The 24,041-nt window shown below is 42.6% G+C and overlaps 1 protein-coding gene across 1 annotated transcript; it reads right to left on the reverse strand.

Annotated features, from left to right (window-relative positions):
* Window positions 1-348: 348 nt before the first annotated feature.
* On the reverse strand, window positions 349-23,183 carry lamb1a (laminin, beta 1a). The gene is made up of 33 exons (XM_071462379.1): window positions 23,007-23,183; window positions 21,202-21,416; window positions 19,021-19,159; window positions 18,360-18,433; window positions 17,354-17,542; window positions 17,035-17,098; window positions 16,747-16,949; window positions 16,448-16,568; window positions 15,938-16,126; window positions 14,499-14,675; window positions 14,197-14,309; window positions 13,783-13,862; window positions 13,129-13,264; window positions 12,039-12,197; window positions 11,632-11,759; window positions 11,261-11,381; window positions 10,753-10,954; window positions 9,619-9,762; window positions 9,177-9,408; window positions 8,688-8,851; window positions 6,937-7,161; window positions 6,362-6,576; window positions 5,951-6,047; window positions 4,444-4,813; window positions 4,181-4,365; window positions 3,701-3,942; window positions 3,166-3,375; window positions 2,932-3,076; window positions 2,205-2,412; window positions 1,975-2,116; window positions 1,696-1,872; window positions 1,410-1,569; window positions 349-1,087 (listed from the first exon to the last, which is right to left on the reverse strand). The coding sequence occupies exons 1-33, from the start codon at window positions 23,035-23,037 to the stop codon at window positions 948-950; spliced, it is 5,397 nt and encodes a 1,798-aa protein (XP_071318480.1). The 5' UTR covers window positions 23,038-23,183; the 3' UTR covers window positions 349-947.
* Between the last annotated feature and the right edge of the window lie 858 nt (window positions 23,184-24,041).

Below are 24,041 nucleotides of genomic sequence, written 5' to 3' on the forward strand. Positions count from 1 at the left end.
GTGAAATAAAATAAAATAAAAACATGTTCTACATCATGTGAGAGCTCCACTTTCACATTTAAGTGACAAACACTGGCCCATTTTAAACTTTTTGATATTAATACTTTTGGTTAAGCTACATTCTGAATACAGGACTTTTATTTCTAATAGAGTATTTCTACACTGGTGTATTAGTGCTTTTACTTCAGTGAAACATCCGATTACTTCTACCATTGTAGTCTCCACTATATTTTCTCTTTTCTTTACTGTAGTTGATATTTTCTTTGGTTTCTTCATGACTCCAAATGACATGAGTGGATTAATTAAATGCTGTTTAATACTTTGAAGTAACAAGCTCCAAACTCAGGGTGATCTGAACTAGAAGTTGTTTTATTAAAAATCATTTTGGGTTCAGGTTTGGCCACATAGAAAAAAATTTCAAGAAAGTACAAAATGAGGTAAAAACAGTTGCAGTCACATGGTTGAAACATTCACTTTAACATCAGTCACTGGTTTTATTACATTCAATAGATAAAAACCAGTTCACAGCTGAAGTTTTTAACATTTGATAAACAATAAAATTCAATCATGTCCATCGGTTTGATGACTTTCAGCTGCTTCTGACTTATTTTGATTTAACTAATTTTACAACTGTTATAACTGTTGTCTTTAAATGTTTTATGTTCAGCGTCTACTAAACATTTCCTTTATAGTTCCATTATCTTTGTGTGTAAAAAGACCTGGCAGCACAGTGCGTTCAAGAACACTCCAAAATCATGTTTGGAAAAGAGCTGAAGATTAAACATTCATGTCTGTGTCACATGGTTTCATCATAAAAAACTAACTAAATACAAATGTTTGGTGTATTTCTTGGTCAGCAGGTGTCATTTCACATCATATGTTAAAGTTAAAAACATGTCGTTCCTTTAGTTCAGCTCGGTTTGACCTTCTGAACATGACCTTTGACTCTAGAACAGACAGGTGCTGTAGACAGTGACCTTGTGGCTGATCTCCTGCAGCAGCTCCTTCACAGTGGCCTCTAGCTCCACCAGCAGCTCCGCCTTCACCTCCAGAGTTTGCTGGTTGTCTTTGTATGACTTCTCCAGATCTGAACAACAGGAAACAGGTGGTCAGAACAAAACCAACCCCAACACCTCTGCAGGGTCAGTCCCACCTTAAAAGCTCATTAACTGACATGTTAATGAGTTTTGTCAGCATATGGAGCCATTTCTAGTCAATTAACAGTCAGAGCAGCAGCTGCAGCTGTTGCTATGAAACCTGAATATAAACATACAATAAATACTCTATATGTTTATATTATATGAATAAAAATCTGTTGTGAGCATGACATCATGGTGCTCTGCTAATGTGATGTTCACTGTTTACGTTATCATACTGAGGGTGGGGTTGTGATGTTCGGGTGATGTCACCTTTGAGCAGCTGCAGCTTGTTGCTCGCCTGCAACAACAGCTCTTTGGCTTCCTGCTGCAGTGACGCTGCCCTCTTCTTGGCATCGGCAATGCCCCCTGCCTTCTGACCAATCAGCTGCCCCACAGTGGTGTACTTATCCTTCAGGTCTGAGTCCAGTTCCTAAACACCAACACACACAGATTTGGTGACAGTGACGCTGGTTTTAAGCTCCTGGAGGAAAGACACTGATGTGTGCTTCACTGTGTGTAATGAGTCTGAACTGCTGAACCTGACAGGCCAACTCACCTTCTTCACCTCTTCAGCAATCTTGCTAATGCTTGCTGCGTCCTGATTGGTCCGTTCAGTGCTCAGAGTGACAGTCAGAGCTTTATTTTTCAGCAGCGTTACGTCCTGTTCGAGTCTCTGCAGCCTCTTGGTGGCATTGTTCAGCTTCAACTCTGCATCTGCTGTTTCTGACTGCACCTGAATACAACACAGAGAGACAACACATCACCTCCACATTCCTGATGTGATGTCAGTAAACATTTTAATCATGTCAGTGATGAAGAGTAGGAGTATACTGACGGAGGACAGCAGGTTGTTGGTGTTCTGGATGTCGGCGGCAGCCTGCTGGATGGCGCTGCTGGCGGCCGTCTGAGCCCTCTGAGCTTCTTCCAGAGCTCGCGTCACCTTCTCCGCAGAGTCCTTCACATCAGCTGCCTCCTCACTGAGCAGAACAAGACGTCTCATTACAGCTGTCGACCACATGTGAAACAAGCTGGACCGACCTGTCACTGAAAGGAGGTAGGACTCACCTGGCTCGATGGGCCTGGTCTAGCAGGTTCTCAGCTCTCTGGATGTCATCAGTGCTCTGCTGCAGGATGGCTTCCACATGTCCCAGTTCTCCCACCTTCTGCCGGATCTCTTCGGTCAGGTTCTGCAGCTGAGCTGGCGTAGTGGGCATCTGCATGGCCAGGACTTCGTTAGCCACCAGCTCGATGCTCTCCAGGTCTGCAGCATCCTCTGAAACAACACAGCAGCTGGTTTGTTTCTCACCTCTCTGCTCACCTGTCTCCTCACCGTCTGCTCACCGTTTGCTTCAGTGTCGGACGTCTCAGACATCTTTAAACCTGTACATCTGACCGAGGAACTATGATCTCTTAGCAGTTCATGGTGGCCAAACATCTATTTTTTGTTTTGCATCTGGACACTTGGTTTCAGGTTTTAGGACCTGATGGGACACGTGTGGCTCAGAGACCTGAAAACCCTCTACTGGAGCCCCACAGGGATCATTCCTTGGTCCTCTACTGGTCTACACTTTACCCTCAAATCAAATATTCTAAAAGCATCATATAAGTTTCCATTTTTATGCAGATGATTCTCTCCTTTGATTCCAAAAATAATAATAACAATAATATCACGGTTTTGTCACCAAAATGAATCCTGTCATTTGTTTTATCTGTTAGAACAACAACAGGAAGTCACATGATTCTCCACACCTGAGGTACCTGATGCTTTTTAAACAGGAAGTGACAGACTTACGTGTCAGGAAGTCTCTGATCTGTCTGATGAGGCTCCTCAGCTCCTTGTTACTCTGGTCCACTTTCTGTTTGGTTGTGTTGGTCTTCATCAGGACTTCCTGAGCGCTCAGCTTTGCTTCGTCTGCCTTCAGCTTGGCCTCCAACACCTAAGGACAAAGCCCAGGTGAGAACATTCCCCACAGTCCACCTAAACTGGAACCACAGACCAGGACCTGCCACAACCAGTAAGACTCACCATCTTGGACAGTTTTTCCACTTCCCCCATGGCACTGAGAATTTCCTGTTCTGACTCTTGAGCCTTCCTCCAGACCCCGCTGGCCATCATCACCACGCCGTTACATCTTTCACCTCCACACGTGGTTCGACCCTCAGAGTCCACACACCCCCGATCTCCACAGGAAGAGGACCGGCACAAATCCTGACCCAGTGATGGACCGCCGCAGGTCTGCAAGAACCAGATGAGTTTGGTCTCCACATGTTCAAATATTTTTAAACACATCAACTACACAACTGTTTAAACATCAAGGAGAGTTTGATGCTACAGTTTTCAGTTTCCTCATGAAGGGGAGAGATGAACCTTCACCAGTCAGAAGACTTTCACTTCTTCTAGTTGTGCATGATTTTGCAAGATAAAATGTTTTTACTTCACTTCTTCAGTTGTTCAGTTGAAGCTGGTTCGACTCCTCAGTTTAATAACAGCAGTTCATTAAAGTTGTTTGTTCATAATAAAATAATGTTGTGTTACATTTACAGCAAAACAACAAATAAACCTTGTGGCTGATCTCTGATAGGTCCAGAGTCTGCAGCTCTCCTGCCAGGTCATCCAGCCTCTGAGCATGCTCAGTGTGTCTCCTCAGGAACTCCTCTTTGGTTTGGTTCAGTTTGTCCTCTGTGAGTTGCCGTAGAGTGCCAGAGATTTCCACGGGGCTGCCGGCATCAGTGGTGGAGCCATTGGCTCGAGATTCAGCTTCCTGAGACTGCAGGAAGTACTTAGTGACGCTGTCCGTCGCCCCTGGCAACAGACAGGAAGAAGAAATCATCTGAGAGACCTTTATCGAAGAAAACTTTATTTAATCTGTAGTGCAGATTAAATAAACATGTGAGGGGTTTGACCTAACCTGACATAACGATTAATTGAGAGAATGATCAGCTGATGAACTGGTTGTTGTAGCCCCACAGGAGTGGGCCCCTCTAAAAAACCAGAGCCCACCCCCATCCCTGACCTCTGACCTTTAACCCTGTCTCTATACCTCTGATGTCGGAGTTTTTGATGAACTCGACCTGATCCAGCAGCTCTTGAACAGTTCGCTCCAGTTTCTGAGCGTCTGATGTCACAGAGTCCACTTTAGTTACTGCAGCTGAGTCCTGGTCCTGGACCTGGACCAGAGTCTGTTCTGTGTGATTTAACATCTGGCTCAGGGCCCCCATCAGGTCACTGGACAAATAGAGGTTTAAAATTAATCTCACTTGGCCTGTTGCAGCAGGTTTAATCTCAGATTAAAGTTAATCTCACCTGGCCTGTTGCAGCAGGTGCTGGATCTCAGTCAGTGGTTGGGAAGCTGGATTTTGGTTCAGGAGGACCCGGATGTCGGCCGCACTCCTCTCCATGCTGTCGATAGACTTCATGTACGGTCCGCTGACTCCGCTGGCTTTGATGGCATTGACCTTGTTGACGAGGCGGTGCGTCTGATTGGTCAGCTGCCCGATGACGTCGTCCCACTCGGCAAAGCACAGGTGGCAGCGCTGACAGTTGGGGAAGGTTCCTGAGAATCCACGGGCACAGACGTCACAGCGTGGGCCGGACACACCGTCCACACAGACACAGTGACCGCTGACTTTGTTACACTGCTGCTCGGAGACACCGCGAGGGTCACAGTCACAGGCTGAGGAGAGAGCAGCTTGTTAACTGTGATTTCACCTGTGTCACCTCACACACAACACACACACACACACACACACACATTCTTTGTGTTCATTCTCTTTGTGTGTGTGCAGACTCTTAACGAGCTGCACCACTTGTCAGCATTACTCTCACAATCATGCTCCAGCGGCCCCGCCCCCACCCTCCTCCTGCTCTGCTCCACCGACTCTACCTGGATAATCATTTTCTATAAATGGTCACTTCCTTGACCTCGGTGTCTCTGACTGAACCTACATTTTCTACCTGATGCTTCAATGTTTCTGAGATTAAAGAGTAAACTGTTGGAGATCAGAAGAATCGTTGACTCTAAAAGTCTGGACTCAATCTACAGTTTTAAGTTCACATTAAAACCAGATCCATGGGGTTCAGGTCTGGAGACTGTAGTGGTCTCTGTGTTTACCTCAGTCAGTTTACTGCTGACCTTTATACACACACACACACACACACACACACACACAGTTTCAAACTTTTCATGTACAGTCAAAACATTCTACAGGAAGAGTCTCAGACAGAGTTCAACAAAAAACATCTGGTGAGGACAGAATTTGTGTGTGTGTGTGTGTGTGTGTATGCATGTGTGCTTAACATCTGGTTCGAATTAAACACAGCTGAAGCTTTTCTCAGTGGCTGAAACAACAACCTTCAACCAGACAGATACAGTTTTTCTTTCTTTCTTTCTTTCTCTCCTTCATTCCTTCCTTCCTTCTCTCAGCAGGTCCCCTGCCCCCTTCCTTCCCTCCAGCTCTGCTTCACACAAACAAACCCTCTTTGTGGATTTCAAGGATATTTGGAGGTTTCCGACAGATTTCTGGTCTTGTCTCCATGGCGATGGGACCAGCAGGTCTCAGGGAACATCTGGACTTAATATAAGTCACAGCATATCATAACAGAGCATTCTGGGAGCTGTAATGTTCCCACAATGCAGTGGGGCAGTGGCTGAATGATTCTGGTTTCTAGCTTCAGTTTCTAAAACGAATGAAACACTTCAAGGAACTCTAGTGTTAGGTCTCTAGACTCTGATCTGGACTCTGGACTCTGGATTCAGACCTGAACTTTCACTTTGATCTGGACTCCGGACTCAGATCATATAAACACTTACCATGACATTTAATCTCTGGGTCTCCCCAGAACAGCTCTCTACACTCGCTGCATGTTCTTCCTCCGAAGCCAGGGTGACAGGAGCACTGACCGTTGATCTGTGGAAGAAACAAACTGTTTATACTGAGGACTTGAATCCTGAAAGAGGACCTGCAGGGTCCTCCTGGAAAACAAGGTCTGACAGTTTGATCATAAACCCTGAACTGGTAAAAGAGAAACAGGATTTGTTTTAGTTTGCTTGTATTTTTTAATAAACTATTTTAATGAAATTAAACCAGAGGAAAATGAAATGAATGAAGGCAGGTGGACACTTTACTTACAGTGTCTTACCTGGAATCAGTTTTATAGATTTCATTAAACTTCTAAACAATTTTCCTCTGACTTTAGGACAAAGGTTTTGTTTGGTCCTCACCTCGTTGCAGGACGTCCCATATGAGTGTTTGGGGTCACAGTTGCAGGTCTGACAGCCGTGGCCGCTCGCCATGTTCCAGGTGTCAGGGGCGCAACGGTCGCAGTGTTGACCAACCACGTTCAGGAGGCAGTGACACTGACCGCTGCTGCGGTCACAGTGACAGTCACCAGACGGACAGCTGGAAGGATCGCTGCCCAGCTGGTTACAAACACACTCTGTGAATGAAAACCTTCATCAGGATTTATCAAGATTTTGATTCCAGTCAAGCCTTCATAACGATTTTCAAGCAAGATTTCATTGAGGTTCAAGACTTTAAGTTTGATCCAGTTTGTCAAAATTTCATGAAGATTCTATTCCAGTTTGATGAAGATTTCTGATTTCAAGATTTCTATGTCAATGATTCGGTCAAGGTTTGGTTAAGATTTTATACACATTCAGATTTCATCAAGATCTTATTCTTATTTTTAGAAATTTCATCACAATTTAAGTTTCATTTACAATCTGCTGGATTATCTACTCAGATCACAGCAATGAAGATGATCGTTATGGTAACCCAGTAAACCCAGTGTACTTACTCCTGCAGTCCTGCAGCAGAGCGTTGCCATAGTAACCAAGTTTGCAGCTCTGGCAGGCGGCACCTTCACTGTGGTACAGGCAGCGCAGACACTTGCCAGTTTGAGCATCACAAGACTCTGGGTCCAACATGTCAATGTTGTTGTTGCACTGACAGGGCTGACACCGCCCCCCCGGCTCTCCAGGATTTCCATAGTAACCAGGTGAGCACTCATCACAGCGGGCACCTGGAAAGGACAGGTGAGAAGGAGCCACAGAGTTAGAGACATCGTACATGTCTGATGTTTTCTGTGACAGAAAAATTGCTTTGTAATTTACTCTTCTCTTAGAGGCCCTTAAAAGTGAAACTTCATTTTCAAATGCTGACAGTGATTTAACTGATTTTAACATTTATCTCTTACACTGTAACTGCTTTCATGGTTTAGAAAACACTTTCACTTCTTATCATTCAGATCAAACCTCAACTGCTTACAGGGCTTAAACTTGAAAGTAAACTGATATGGTTTGAGCAGGTACACTTCCACTGATTTCAACTATTTTCATTTGTTAAATTTGAACTGAACTTCTGACTAATGTCAGTGCTTACAAACAGACGCTTCAAAAGTTTAGACATAGACTACATTTCAGCTGCTTTTACCTTTTACCCTTCAGCTGACAAAGCAGAGCAGAGGTTCAACCTCACCTGCTGCCAAGGTGGAGAAGAGAAGTGTGAAGAAACACTTGTAGTATATAGAACTACTTTATTATTGTAAACTTAGGGGATAAACTAACTGATTTCAATTTTCAGCTCTCACATTTCAGACACTTCGATCCCTTTCAATGCTTGCATTACATCTTACACAGTTTTAACTTGTTTACACTGCAGTTGTTGGTGAGCTCACTTCAGTTTTCTTTTCTTTTGCAGTTTATAACAGGAGTTTTGTTTGAGGGGCTGTCTTTAAATAAACGTGACAACTAATTACTGATGACAACTCACTTACCACCTTCACAACCTCACGCATCTGTGCAATATCCTACAAACGCTGCTACTGTTGTTGTAAATATGTATTTCTTTTGTATCTATATATTTTGTATATCATTATATTGTTATTATTTATCTTTCCTAAATATTTGTTATTGCAGTTTCTTGCAGCTTTCCTGTTCTCTGCACTGTCACTTTGCTACTGTAACACTGTGAATTTCCCCACTGTGGGACTAATAAAGGTGATCTTATCTTATCTTACAACCTAGTTTTGTCGTGTTACAGGTTCATATACAGTTGGGTTCAAAAAAGATACAGGTACAATAATAAGGTTAATGTGTAGGCACAATGTTTTCCTCTCAGACTGTTGGACGTTTAAAGTGGAAACAAAAGGAGAAAGTTGTTGATTCATACGTCTGTCAGCAGCTGATTTCAGTCTGAACATCTTATTTCCTGCTGTAATAACAGACCTACAGTCACATCACATTCCTACTGTTTTCGTCAATCACAGAGCATCTACTCTTTAAATTAAAACCCTGTTTGTCTCCTGAGGCTGTTTGACTCACGCCAACTAAAAATACTTGAGTAGATCTTTTACTTAAACTTCATGCTGAGAACCAGAACCTTCTACTGTTTCTACTGAGTCTCTACTGGGTTTATCTGTCACATCAGGTTGTTTTTATTCTGTTTCTTGTTAAAAACAGTTTCTGAAAACCTGCTTCACCAGTTTTTACTTCAGTGCCAATAAAGTTTTTACCTCTGTATTCTGGTCAGTGTTAATTAAGTATTTACCTCTGTATCCAGTGTTGCAGAAACAGATGGCCAGCTGCGAATCGTCGCTACGGTAACAACTTCCTGCGAACTGCCGCTGGCTGCTGGGGCCATCAGGACACATGCAGGGACGACAGTGGTCACCTGACCCCAACCCCGGGTTGCCATAATAACCATCCAGACACCTGAACAAAGGTTTGAGAAAGTCAGGAGGACAACAAAGAAATCTGATCTCATGCCAGTAAACGTGATCACCTGAGTCTACATCCAGTGTACTACGTTTTATTTTTAAACTCATTTCTTCTTCTAGGTTTCAGTTTTAAACTAATTTCTTCTTCTAAGTTTCCTCCTCCGTCCACTCTCCTCCAGAGTCTTCAGCCTCTAAAACAGAGACTTTTAGAAACGCTACTGGACCCATTTTCGTCTAAAACTCCAGGGAGACCTTTGACTGATGACTGACTGACTGATGACTAACTGACTAACTGTTCACTGACTGACTGACTGCTGTACCTGTCACAGCTGAGTCCCGTGCTGTGGTCCCTACAGTTGATGCAGTATCCGGTGTTGGGGTCACAGTCATCGGTGTGTCCATTGCAGGAGCAGGGTCGGCAGGCAGGGAAACCCCAGTGACCCGGCAGACAGCGATCACACTGTCGACCATACGATCCCGAAACACAGACACACTGACCGGTGATCTGATCACAAAACGGACTCTGTGAACCCTGGGGGTCACATGCACATGCTGCAGAAACACACAATAAAAACATCTGAAAACACTTTTCACTTAAACTTCACTTTTGCTCTAACAGATCTCACGGAAACGGTTGGAAATTTTGGACGTGATAACACGTTTGTGAGAAACCTTTTCTCACATTAGTGAGACAGAAACAAACAGATTTAATCATGTGAAGAAATGTTTGATATGTGAGCAGGTCATTAAATGTTTCAGTACCTCTGCAGCCATTGGGTCCAAACTGGAACGTGGCCGGAGCACATCTGTCACAGCTCCTACCAACCACATTGGGGCGACACTGACACTGACCCCCACTGGGGTCGCACACAGTGCTAAGAGAGCCCTGAGGGTCACACTGGCATTCTGGGAAATGGGAGTCCAATGCAGGACACGTTAGAAACCCAAGATAAAGGTTATTATTATTATAAGTTTCAACAAATCAAAGAAAACAAACTCTCCACAGATCCTCTCTGAGAAAGAAAGAGGATGACAGATTTACGAGCTGGGAGGTCTGGGGGAGGAATGTGAAGAGGATGAGAGGAGGAGACCAGTCGAGTCTTGTTGAGGAGGTGAAGAAAAACAAGACGGAAAAACTGAGGAGTGACTTCACTCAGATTAACGATAACAACAGGAAGGAAAGGAGGAATGAAACAGCTCTAGTGAAGAGAGGATGGCGATGATGATGTGAAGGGTCAAAGCTCAGAGTCAGCAGAGAAACAGACTGTTTGTCATTTCAGAGAACAGAAGACGGATTTAGATGATGACTCTTCTGCGATTGGAGCAGATCTGTGAGCTGGATTCATTGAGCCCTGAGGAGAATTCTTCCTGTTCTCATTCCACAGAGGTCAAAGGCCAGAGATTCATCAGACGTCCTGCAGGATTGTTCTATCTTTCTCTTCCAAAACTCTTGACTCTGTTAGGTTTGTTCCTAGAAGTGTTTGAAGTATGATCATTAAACCTCCTGAGCTTTGTCATTAGAAATATTAGAAACCTGGGAAATGATCCTCTGAGTTCTTACATGAGTCAGCATTTGAATCCTTGTGATTCAGAGTCTCAAAACATGTTGCTCCAACAGACACTGTCTCGTCACTAATCACAAAAACATGCAGCTTCTGTGGTCATATGACAAAGCCACGAAGAAAAGATGGCTGGTGCACACACAAAGAGCATGCTCAGAATTAGCCTCTATATATGAAGTTGTGACTGTTCCTCCCCTCTCTCTGCTGTGCTGCTGAGCCAGAATCAATCAGCTACTATGGTTTAAAATAAAGTTCTGCTGGTTTTAATCAACTTTGTTCAGAGTTTACGAGGTTGTTAAGGTGGAGTCATCAGGTTTAAGGTGGAGTGGTATACCTTTAGCTCCCTGGTGCAACATGGCAGAGATGCTGAAAATGAAATTTCTGCAAATGTCTGTCATTGGCGTCTTGACGACACTCTGGCTGTTCTCTAGACAACGATAACGCTGGAATGTTTCCCAACCATTCTTCCCACTGGAGTCTCCTCCCTCTGAGGCTGTGAAGATCTCCAGGTTCTTACAGTGAGGCATCAACACGATCTGAGGACGAAGAAAATGAGACTGACTGAAAGTACACATGTTCTTTACATGTTGATGTCATATGAAGGTCAGAGGTCACAGGATAGAGCTACATGGTAAAAGAAATACATATATAGTCCTCCCTTAAGTCTGAATATGAATGAAGTTATTGTCATCAGTCTCTGCTGTGCTGAAGAGAAAATATCACCTTCATACAGATTCTAAATAAAAATTCATTCCAGCTGTCTGACTTAACTTCATGAACTAAAACATCTGTGAGCATCTGTACTTCAGAGTCTGAAGATCAGAGTTTTAGATGTTTCTCACCGAGTCGATGAGTGTGTACGGAGACTGGACGTCACTGAGGGCCGAGTACAGTGGTAGACTGAGGCGGACTGTGTAGTTCAGACCAGATTCAAAACAGACTGGTCTGGGAAGAACCACATACCTGAGGAGACAGAGTTTCACCTGTTGTAAGGTTCAGATACTAGAAGACTTTGGTTCAGGTTCAGGAAATGTGAAGGTTTTGGTTCAACACATCCTGAACCTGAACACAGAGCTCAGATGATCTAAACCTGTTTCATCAGGACTTTATGTTGACACTGGAGAAAAACTGATGTGAACAGTTGAGAGATACATAAGAATTCATAAAGTAAAAATACATTAGTTTCTTCATCGTATATAAACAGATACTTTACCGTGAGCCGGGGTGAAGTGAAGTCATCTGGTTGTCGTCATCAGGTACGGTGTTAACGCAGCGGCTGTCTGCTCTGATTGGTCCAGGCCTCATCACTGTCATCAAGACCTCCTCCCATTGGTCAGGCAGCTGCAGTACCAACACACCAGACTTTAACAATAATAAAAAGGGGGGGGCTTCTGAATGTGGTGCGACAGTATCTCTGTCTGAGAGGACTGATCTCCAGTCAGTGGACGATTTACTAAAGTGTTGATATGTCTGGTCATTGTGTCGAGGGTCAGCAGCTCTTATCTAACTACACAACCTGTCTGTGGTTTTTACTTATTTAATTGAAGAGATGGCAGCATTCATCATATGTTTTGAGTTTTGTTGGTGGGTGGGGCTACACACTTTGCTGACAGTTCGTACCTGAGGCTCATAGCGGATGAGGATGTCATACTCCATGGAGTGAGGGATGTTGTCCACAGAAAACTCCAGGAAGGCCCCCTCTGGAATGTTGACCAGGCCAATACCTGTCCAGGTGGGACTGCGGTCCTGAGGGTGGGGTCTTGGCACCACTGTCACTCCCTAAAGACATGAGATGAAAACTTAAAACGTGATGAAAGAACCTATGACCATCTCACATGTGGTGTTGAACTTTTCAGTTTTTATCCGTTGGAGAAAAAACAGACAAGAAAACAATAGAACTATTTTCACCAGAAATAAAAAGATGAGACTGATGAAATGTTAGAAAACATTTAAAGTAAGAAGCTTCATGACCCTGTGAAATACAAAGTAAAAACAAAGTAAAAACGTTTATAGTAGAACTGATGAACAAGACAGTGTCATCTGCATAATGATGCAGAATAAAATCTTCAATGGTAAAACACAGTGAATAGCAGGACCTAATACTGATCTTAAGACTTTTTTATTTGTTTTGGACTCTGGCTGATTTCTTAAGCATTAAAATAATCCAAATGAGATAAAGTGCCAGTGCATGAATACATGTCTTTGCATCTGAAACAGTAAGATACAGTCTGACTTAATTATTATTTATAAGATGGACAAATGCAGTGTTTTTTAAAATTTAGCCCAACAAACTATAATTTCACCAGACTTGTAAACCTGTAAAATGGGGCTATAAAGATGCAAATGGGTGTCATTAACGCAGAAATGTAGACTTTGTAATAAAAAAGAAATGACTATTTTAAACATCCCCCACAATACTGATGAAAAAATGGCTTTCAGTTCAAAGAGGAAACCAGCTTTTAGAAATCCATTTGACAAAAAATAACTAATTATTTACTTTAAAAGTCTCATTATTTTGACTTAAAAAATCTAAAATTTGGTTTATTTTCTCCAAAGTTCTAACTCGAGTAATTCTATTTTTTAATTCTTCGGCTTTTCCAGAGAAAAACAGCAGGATTTTAAAAAATTTACACAAGGAGTAAAAAATATTCCAAAGCAATATCTTTCAGGTATCAAAGGTCAAAAGGTCAAAGGTTAAAAGGTGACTCACAGGTCCAAATTTGGCATCCTCAGCCTCGTAAGTGTAGTGATCCAAAGCGACAAAGTAGAATCCAGACTCGACCTGATCGCAGCGACGACTGAACATGTGATCCCTGCAGATACACTGACCACTCATCTGGTCACACCTGTAGGAACACCGGAAGTGGAAAATATCAGATCAATTTAAGAAAAAAAACTTAAACAGACCAAACAGCAGGAAGGAAAAGTATCTGCAAAACTCAAGAAAAGAAACTAAAAAAAGAAACAAGAAAGGAAGACAAGAAGTAAAAAGAGAAGGTTTACACTGCAGATAGTGTCAGTGAGATGATCTTTAATATAGTTACACATGAACTCCTGCCAGGAAGACAAAGTGTCAGTTTAACACGTTTTAAACACTTGTTTATTAGCTGTTAGCTGTTTGTTAGCAATTAGCTGATGAAGCCACACATCTAATTCTACATATTTCTTGTTGTGTTTTGATCTTTGAACTACATAAGCTCATGTTTATCCTCCTCTTATTTTTAATCTCAATGTTTTATTCTTGTGTTGCAGCAAAAACATGAATAACTCAGTTTGTTGTCGGTTTGTTTAGCTGTTAGCGGGTAGCTGTTAGCAGTTAGCAGGTAGCTGTTAGCTGTTATTAGTGATTATGACATTAACTCACTGGTTGTTGACAGCTCCTCCGAGGTCACAGTCACATGGTCTGCAGCCGTCCATATCATTACTGAGACCCCAGTGTTCAGACTGACAACATACACACACACACACACACACACACACACACACACACACACACACACACACACACACATACACATACACAAATACAGCAGATGTTAGAGACATGTCACTAACACCCGGTTCAGACCTGTTTTAACATCGTCTTCAGTGATCTGATCAAAGTGTTCACACCTTTTCACACCTGTCACCACCTGAACGTTTACAGATGTAATAAAAATATTTAACAAAAAACGTGTGTTCATCATCTTCATCAGCATCATCATCAGCTCAGAGGGACCACCCACACATGTTAATTACTGGTCAAACTCACTGTTGTCACATCACATTATTTCCTTACCACACACTGGTCACAGTCTCGTCCAATCACAAGACGTTTACAGAAACAACTTCCTGTTTCACTGTCGCAGGGATTTCCTCCAGGAACTGTTCCCAGAGGGCTACAGGTGCACGCTGAAACAGGTGACGCACACAGAATAACAACACACATTGATACTACTGCACACAGTAACAATACACAATGTTACAGTATCGTGTTGTACTGTTGATCAATATTTTGATATTGAAGTACATCAACTGTAGAATTTTATATCATGTATATATCTCTGTGTGTGTATGGTCTGTGTATTGTGTATGTCGTACCTCTACAGCCCTCTGGCTCGTCACTCAGACCATAGTGCGCCTGTCTGCAGCGCTCGCAGCGTTCTCCCTCCACGTTTACTTTACAGCGACACTGACCGGCGATCAGACCGGCTCGAACGTCTGTCACCTGGTCACATATTCCTCCGTTCAGAGAGCCCACAGGGTCACAGCTACAGGCTAAGGAGACAAAAACAGGATAAACTTCATCTGATCTCCATGATACTTGTGATGACACCAGAATGATATCAGAGTGTGTAACAGTCAGAGATGTGTGTGTGACTGTGACATGTTTCTGTCATTGTGAACCTGCCAGTGCTCAGTGAGCTCCTACAGCGCCACCAACATTAAGATCAGGCTTAAAACTGTCCTGTTTAGTAAAGCTTATAGTTAGGGCTGGCTCGGGTATGTCCTGACCCATCCCTTAGTTATGCTGCTATAGAGCTAGACTGCTGGGGGATTCCCATGATTCACTGGGCTTTCTCTCTATTTCTGTCTCTCTCCCTTTCTCTCTCTCGATGACTTCATGCCATTAACTTTGTATTTTTTTTCTCTCCCGTAGTTTGTGCCTCTCCTCTTTCTCTCTCTCTCCTCATTCTGCAGGTCTCTCTGCCTCGGGAGCAGCAGGATCCAGATCCACCACTACTCATCTTTACTATTAACCACTGTTACCTGTCATTATTATTGATAACACCATTACCTACACAGCTGTTCCTGGTCTCTCTCTCTCTCTCTCTTCTCTCCTCTCTCCTCCCCCCACCCCCTCTTTTTATCTCCTCCTAAACCCAACCGGTCGAGGCAGACGGCCGCCCACCCTGAGCCCGGTTCTGTTGGAGGTTTCTTCCTGTTAAAAGGGAGTTTTTCCTCCCCCCTGTCGCCAAGTGCTTGCTCTTTGTGGGAACTGTTGGGTTTTTCTCTTTAACAAAGTAAGGTCTTGACCTTACCCTGTAAAGTGCCTTGAGATAATGTATATTATGATTTGGCGCTATACAAATAAAATTGAATTGAATTGAATTGAACATGTCAGAGGAGTGATGCTGTCAGACAGACAGTCTGTTCAGGACACCCAGACTTACTCACAATATACTGTAGCATGTCCATAAACAGAGGTTTACATGGGTCCTGCCTGTTAGTGAGGCTCTAAAAATATGTATAATATGTATAAGGCATATAAACAAACCTTTGAAATATGTGACTGTGATTCCATGTGAATAAAGTTGACTTGACTGGATCATCTGTGATGTGTGTGTATAAAGATTATATATTGCTTTTTTAAATGATTGGAAGAAAATGAAATCTGAATGAACCGTCATCAAAAAAATCTACAATGCCTATAAATGTCAGAAGTTTTGTGGTGAGATCGTTTATTTGACCATGTGGACAGGGATCGGATCTTGTGGATCAGACCATGTGGACTGGGTCTACAGTCAGTGTGGACTCACGCTGGCATACGTTGGGGTCTCGGAGGTCCCTCTCTGGATGTTGATAGTAAAACGGTTTACACTGCTCACAGTTGCGTCCGGCTGTGTTGTGTTGACAGTTGTCACAAACGCCTCCGCTGACGTTTCCTGAAGCCACGTACACGGCCATGTCAAAGTGACACGAGTCTGAGTGCTGGTTACAGTTACACTCTACAGACACCACAGAAGAAGAAGAGATTCGGTCAGAGTGACACAAGACAAAGAGAGAAGAAGAGAGTCAGTCACAATTATTGATTATTGATCAATATGGATCTATGAACTGAAACAGGACTGGACTTTGACTTCTCGTAGTATTTCTCGTTCAGAAACACAAACAATCTAATGTATCAGTTTAGTCCTCATACTCCACCAGAAACCAGTAGAGACCAGTAGAAACCAGCAAAGACCAGCAGACAGCAGGAGAGGCCAGTAGAGACCAGTACAAACCTGTTAAGACCAGTAAAGACAAAGATAAAACCAGTATGGACTCACTCTTGCAGGCATTGGTGTTGCGTCCTTCAGCTGGTCTCCAAGGAAGGTCGTGGTAGAAATCCTGACACAGTTCACAGTTCAGACCTTTAGTGTTGTGGTTACACATGCAGTGACCGTGAACCTGCAGACACACAAAACACACAAACTGTCAATACACAAAGGACCAGGTCCAGGACTCACCACATCCTCCTGGTCTATCTGCCCCCCTCCAGGACTCACCACGCCCTCTCTGGTCTACCTGTCCCCCTCCAGGACTCACCATGCCCTCCCTGGTCTATCTGCCCCCCTCCAGGACTCACCATGCCCTCTCTGGTCTGTCCAGCTCCCTGGATGGGGGCGCACTCGGAGGCGTGTCCATAGCAGAAGCAGTTTCCTCGGACCACCATGTCATAGATGGCATAGTAATACTTCTCCTTGATCTCCATACGAGAGTCCAGCAGGTTGTCTCCGAGCGTGTGCAGTTTGGTGAACTTCACCCGCAGGTTGGTGATCTTCAGCATGTCTAAACAAAGTAATCAATAACAGGTCAGTGAGTGATCAATAACCCTGACAGGTTGTACAGCCACAGTCTAGAGTTAGAGACGTACTCTGGATTCTGGGACTGTAGGGGTCGTTGATCCTGAACGCCGGGTCCAGAACTCTGAAAATTACCTGGAAACAGGGACATTTACTTTAATCCAGAAACTGCAAAAAGTGACATCACAGTGCTGTCTCATCAGGTGAGTTCTGACATCATTTCCTCCTTAACCCCTGATTACCAAACAGAGATGTACTGCAGTACTTCTCTCTCAGTAGTATTAGAGTACTGCACTAGGAGTATTAGAGTACTGCAGTAGCAGTATTAGAGTACTACAGTAGTGGTATCAGAGTACTGCAGTAGTAGTATTTATTTATGCACTACAGTACCTCTCCCTCAGTGGATGGCTCGATGTCCGAGTAACGCGAGTCACAGATGACATCATCGACCTTCTGCATTGGACCCTGGGAAATGTAGGGGAAAGATGTCTCGCAGTCATAGGCAAAGTAACGATAAATCTGCCACGTCTTCCCAAAGTCAGCTGACCGCTCGATCACCATGGCAGCAGGACGAAACGTCTGAGGAGAGAAAAACATAATGCACTAAACAATGAGACGTGCTGATCCCACTGAGAATCAACACCAGAACAGTGTTCTCCTGTTACTACAGTTCATTGTGTTTTTAATTATCAATAACAACAATATTAACAGTTCACTGTTTTTAATTACCAATAATAATGATATTAACAGTTCACTGTGTTTTTAATGTTATTGTATAGAATAAATCCCACAGTCTTCATTTTATTGTGTGAACGTCCAGTCCAAAGACCAGAACACACAGAGACTAAACTCAATTTTAACTCAAACCAGTCAACTTTAGATTTGAACTGAATTTGCACCAGATCAGCAGTTGCTCAGTTTGAGGGGTGGAGACTTCTAATTAATGAATTAGTTAATCAATGATTTGTCCGTTGGACAATCAGATGATTTTGATCAGATGTCCTAACGACAGCTCACTGTTTATCTATGATTGGATTTTACTCTTTAACTACTTGAACCTTAAGACCCTGTGACATCAAGGTCATGACCTCCTCTCTCTTCTACATCTCCCACAGGTGTGTCCTTTATTATGCCCAAGCTCTCTCAAATTAACACATGGACTCCAAAGACTGACCCCAAATCTTATAAATAATTGTCTTATATTATTTTGGTATAAGCTGCAGGAACATTCAAAGACAACAGCTGATTAAAATCTGCTGTTTCCCCTTCACTAGTCACCTGTGAGTTTATATTTCATTTTACTGCTGAGTTTAATTTCCTCAGCCTGTAACTGTGATTGGGGCTAGCAGTGCAATTACCCAGAATCCCCTGCTGTGTGCACAGGTGTAGAACCCACCTTAAATGTCATGATGAGGTGTGTGAAGTGAAACTCTGCCTCCAGGTTCAGCTGGATGGTGACATTCTCCAGACCTGTAGACAGATAAACAGAAACCTCATGAGTCTGTCAGCTGCAGTTCCTCTGATGTCCACTAGATGCTACTGTGATTAAAGCTGTTGCTGTGAACTCAAATAATTAAACAGGAACAGGAAGTCATCATCGTGTCATCAGACAGATGAGACAGATGACAGACTGAAAACTGAGCAGCTTTTGAGCTGACACACATCAGATTGTGTTGGTGTTTGTCTGAACTCCACAGAACGGTCAGAGTCTGGATCTCAGTCTGGATCACCTGTGTCACCTGCTCCTCACTTTGTATTAACCTTCATAAACAGTAAACGTCGACTCATCTCTGTTGGACCAATCACGGTCCTCTAAAGGTTTCTTGTTCTCCTGGGAAAGTTCCTCCTGTTTGTTACTCACCCCACCCTCCAGACTCTACAGCCTCCAGGAGGGCCCTGTCCCACAGCTTGAGACCCCTGGGGTGGGGGGTAGGAGGGAAGACATCCTCTTGGTTTAATAAAGAATCAGTTAATCCAGCTGTGAGTCCAGAGACTGACCCTGTAACAACACGTCTGACTGAGGACTTCCCTTCTGACCTCTGACCTCTGTTTCTCACCGTTCTCAGACTGCCACCACGTCTTCAGTCTGTTTGGAGCGAATGTGGTGACGACGTTCTCGATGCGATGGCTGCTCGTCTGATTGGTCAGCTCATCATAGGGCGCCGCTGAGTCACACACAAAACACTTCTTCTCCTCCTGTTTAATCAGAGAGAGATAAAGGTAGAGAGACATGGGGGGTCAGTGTAAAAGGAAGAGCCGACAGGGTTGAAGACGTCGACTGTTGGATGGTGTCTAACATCACACAGTCTACTGACGCAGACAGGAGGGGGAGGGGGAGCGAATTCCTCACATTCCTCTCTGCTGTTGGTCAGTGAAGATATGAGGAAATTTTCTGACCCCAGATTATTTTAACTATCAATGAAATCAACTGTTTTTCATTTCCTGTTGTTAACAAACATAAAATCAAAACTGTTGAAGAAATAGGCTGATCTTCTTCTTCTTCTCTGGTTGATCTCGAACCTCAGTTAAACTTCATGATGTCAAATGAAACCTCATCAGATCAGTGCATCATCACCTTTTATAAATCATGTGTGAGAAGAGCTGAGTTTAAAACTCTTCTTTCAAGTTCGGCTTGTTAAAGAAAAGATTTAATCCTAATGAGCACCAGCAGCCTGAGCGACTTTCAGATTCAGTGTAGTAGTGTAGTCATTAGTTACTTGTTAGTTAGTCGTTAGTTAGTAGTAAGTCACATCTTCTGTTCTTTCACAGATGAACTCTGGATGAAATCGGGTTTCTGCTGCTTCACTGAGTTAAATTAGACTTTGGATTAGTTAGTTTATACTGTACAGTCTTTACTGATGCTTTAGAGCGTCAGTACTAAACAAATCGAAGTGTTTCTAACTGTTTGTTTTTACTCTCTCTCTCTCTCTCTCTCTCTCTCTCTCTCTCTCTCTCTCTCTCTCTCTCTCTCTCTCTCTCTCTCTCTCTCCCTCACTCATTCTCTCTCTCTTTAGAGGAAAATGACTTTGGACCTGCAGATCTGAAGTCAGTCTGAACTGTAGCATGACAACAAGTGAGACACTTTAAAAACACTGACTGGTCTGCAGACAGTTGAAACCAGTGAACTGATCAGTCTGGACTGTGGCAATGACGCCACGTTGACAGCCAAACAAACTGAATTAAAACCTGATTATGTTTACAGAGAGAGCTGGACACTGAGCCTGCTCAGTTCATCTGGTGTCTGACTGAACAGCTTCAGTGTGACCTTTGACCTTTAACTGTGATCTGTGTTCTCTCCACAGGAACATCTGTACAAACATGTGTCTGCTGTTGGTGCTCAGTGTTTCCTTGTAGGGAGGTTGGTTTACACAGGAAACACTGCAGACACACACACATTCATGTTTCCATCATTTCAGAGGACACTACATTGACTTACGTGCATTTTTTGGAGACGTGACCTAACCCCCACACTTAAAGAGCCTCTGATGAAGATCAAGTGTTTCACCTCATTAACGTCCACATGATGTTTTTCTATAATTAAGACATATGATGAATGTAATAATCAGTCAACACCATGACTGAGTGTCTCCACTTTGAACTGCAGTGAACCAATGACAGTCTCATAAAGACACATTCAGACAGTTAGAGATTCATACGTTATAGAACCTAAGGAACCAATCCTGTCAACTTGTGGGACAAATATACCTGAAACCTTGTCAGCACAGAGAGCCAGAGTTATCATTAGCACAACAACTAATATTGTGTCAGCCACTGCCAGTTACAAGCTAACAAACAACACAAACAAATAAAAGATGCTAACAGCGGTAATGGTTCTGATCTGTCTGCTAGTCTCTGATTGTGGTCTCAACAGACTCCTCATCTGAGTCTCTAACCATCTTCATACTCTCTGCTCTTTCACCTGGACACCTGGAGCCAGCAGGTGGTGGGCGGAGCCAAGGCCTGATCCACGTTTTTCAATCAGGGAGTCAGAGTAGATGTGTTTTTGATTTTTTTTTCACTTTTTATGTGTGAAAAACACGTTAAACAAAGTATTTATCATAGCAAAGTATTTTTACAGAATGTCTGGAGAAGAACTTTAACCTAGAGCTAACCTGAAGCTAACATGAAGCTAACATGAAGTTAATTTGAAGATAAACTGAAGTTTACATGGAGTTCACCTAAAGCTAACCTGCAGCTAATCTGAGGATTACTTGAAGGTGTTCAGATGTTAAATTTACCTGCAGGTGGCTGACGATGCAGAACGGTTCGGGTCGTTTCAGACCGCAGGTGGAGGTGGATGACAGCTGGTGAGCGCGGCCAATCAGAAGGTCTCCTGTTGCAGGGTAACAGCTGCCCTCAGTGCAGACGTCACTGAGCTCCGGCAGGTTGACAGCATCCAGGTCCTGGCCCACCAAGGACCTGCCCTCTTGAGCACAGGTGCACACCTGCAGAGCTGATAGCAGAGACTCTTATTGTGAAAGTCCAACAGACTGAATTAGAATTAAACAGTTTGATAAAAACTGTCGGAGTTGATCTGAGATAAGACATCAGATCAAACTATTAACAGTGAAGTTGGGCATTAAAGCTCTGCCCACTGGTTGATTGACAGATCAGTGTAAATAATGACTCCAATGTAGAGGAGTGTACTCGCTCTCTTCTCATTGGTTGAATTTGAAAACGTAAAGCTGTTTAAAAGAGCTAACATTATCCCCCTGACCCCACCCCCTCTACCTAGCAGTAGCTCACCTTGCAAACAGCTCATTTAAACTGAACATTTTTCATATTATAACTTTTATTAATTTGTTATTGACATTTTAATGATGGTATGTTCAACATGCAGCAGCTTCTGCTCTGATTTTCTCTGACATACATCAGATTTGATTTCATCAACTTTAGTGTCAGATTTCTGAAATTTTTACTTTATTACAAATTAGTTTAATATCAGAACATCCCTAATCCAAACATTAAACATCATCATATTAATATCATCATTTAACTTTTCATATTAAATATCAGCATAAACACAATCTGATTAAATATAAGATTAAAAATGTGAATCTTTGACTGTTGGTCAGACAAAATGTAACATCTGAAGACACCACAGAATGAAGATTGATCAAAAAGGCTTTTACTTTATTTTCTGACATTTTATAAAACTAATGATGAATCATAAAGAAAACAACTATCTGCTCAGTTTAAATGTGTTTTAAAGGAGAATCTGAAATCAGACCTGGGACCAGTCAACAGATCATTACCTCTGATGAACAGACAACTGATCAGCGGTGATTTAATCATTGTCTCAATATGATCAGATTCACTCTTTGACCTGTTATTGATCAAACTAATAATCACTTCATTTGGTCATAGAGTTAGGGTTGCATCATCAATCCTCTGGTTTTTAATTTGTGTTTCTTCTTTAAGACGACTTTAAATTTCCTGAGTAAGAATAACATGTAACATGTAACAAAGTAACAAAGTAAGGTCTTGACCTGACCCTGTAAAGTGCCTTGAGATAATGTATATTATGATTTGGCGCTATACAAATAAAATTGAATTGAATTGAATTGAAAGAAAAGTTTGTTTAATATTCAACATTTAATGTCAGCTCCGTGGTTCACTGTTAAACTCGTTATCGACCAGTGTGCTGACTTTTGTTTCATGGACTGAATCATTTAAAACATCATTAAGGAGTGAAAATGTCCACCTCACTTTTCTCTTCAGGCCAAATATTTAGTTTAACTGACACAGGGGGCGAGACTTAGATAAATGTAATGATTAATCGACAACCAAATACTTTGTTTGGTGCATGAATCGATTGAATAGTTCAACTCTGAAGCAACTGAAGAATTCCGACATTCAAGTCACGAGTTTAACACAAGGACACAAAATCTGCAGAAAACCGAAGGTTACTGAAAAGTGAAGAGGAATCAAATCAATCAGAGCTGATCAGAGATCAATTAGAGCTGATCACAGATCAGATCCACAACATTCAAACTCTTGCAACAAACCAACAGCAGAAATCTTTTCAATAAAGTTTACTCACCGAGCAGCACCGCGAGCTGAAGCTCCAACATCCTTTGACCATCAACAAGAAAACACAACCTCAAACCTCAACCTCCGGAGATTCGGGATTCCAGGAACCTCCAGACCAGGACTCTGAAGACCGGTACACACTTCAGGATATGCACAGACTCTGGACCCCAAACCCCCTGCAGAACCCCTCGGACCTCGTCGGACGCCGCCTCCTCAAATTCACCGACGACTACACCTCAGGAGGAAACATCCACACGGCCTTTCAAAGTAAAACTACATGTTTGAATATGTAATTTGCAACAGTGGAATGACATTAAGAGATGGAATGTTGGGAAGCTTTTATTGTGAAAAACAAACATATTTGGATGTGTGGTGACTTTTTAAACAAATGAAAACAAGCTTGTTTAATTGTTGAAACGACCTGATTAAATTCAAGTCAAAGTGTCGAAACAGCACTGGAATAAATAAATCACATACAAAACAACAAAACATTAATATGTGAGAAAGATAATGATCACCGTTTCTGCCTAAATTCCACAATCTGATGCTTTTATCTTGAAAGAAAACTAACCTGACTTCCTGTCAGACTGGCGCTCTCCCCCTCTCCCTCTCTGTCTCTTTCTCTCTCCCATACCCCTTCAAGCAGCTCTATGTGACCAAAAGTATGTGGACACCTCTCCACAGTTCTAACATTGAGCCCCAGACCTGAGCTGAATGGAGCCAGTTCAACATCTAGAAGAAAGACTGGAACCAAACTAGAAGACTGGTTAGAGCCAGAGGTTGATGAATATGGTGTCACAATCATACGTTACTCCATAGTTGATTGTTCACCTACTTTTGGCCATGATGTGTGGTTCAGTTGGTAAAAAAATGTTCCATAACTTTGTTTTGGCTTCATTTCAAACCACTTCAGACCTGTTATCAGTTATCAGCTGATCATCAGTTGTGACTCTCACAGTTGTTTTTTTAAGTTTATAAAGTGATTTTCCTACTGTAGTTCTGGATGTGGAGGATATCAAAGCAGACTGTGGGCCCTCTCCATCCT

The sequence above is a fragment of the Trachinotus anak genome, unplaced genomic scaffold (assembly GCF_046630095.1).
Source record: "Trachinotus anak isolate AG129_WGS33_773 ecotype Australia unplaced genomic scaffold, CSIRO_AGI_Tana_v1 ptg000002l, whole genome shotgun sequence".
NCBI lineage: Eukaryota > Metazoa > Chordata > Actinopteri > Carangiformes > Carangidae > Trachinotus > Trachinotus anak.

Coding starts and splice junctions, on each gene's coding strand:
- lamb1a (XM_071462379.1), bottom strand. CDS start 23,037: ATGTTGGAGCTTCAGCTCGCGGTGCTGCTCG. Junction 14,676..15,937: donor AGACCCCAACGTATGCCAGC/GTGAGTCCACAC, acceptor TTGTCTCCTTAG/CCTGTAGCTGTGACCCTGTG. Junction 1,873..1,974: donor CCAACAACCTGCTGTCCTCC/GTCAGTATACTC, acceptor TGTTGTATTCAG/GTGCAGTCAGAAACAGCAGA.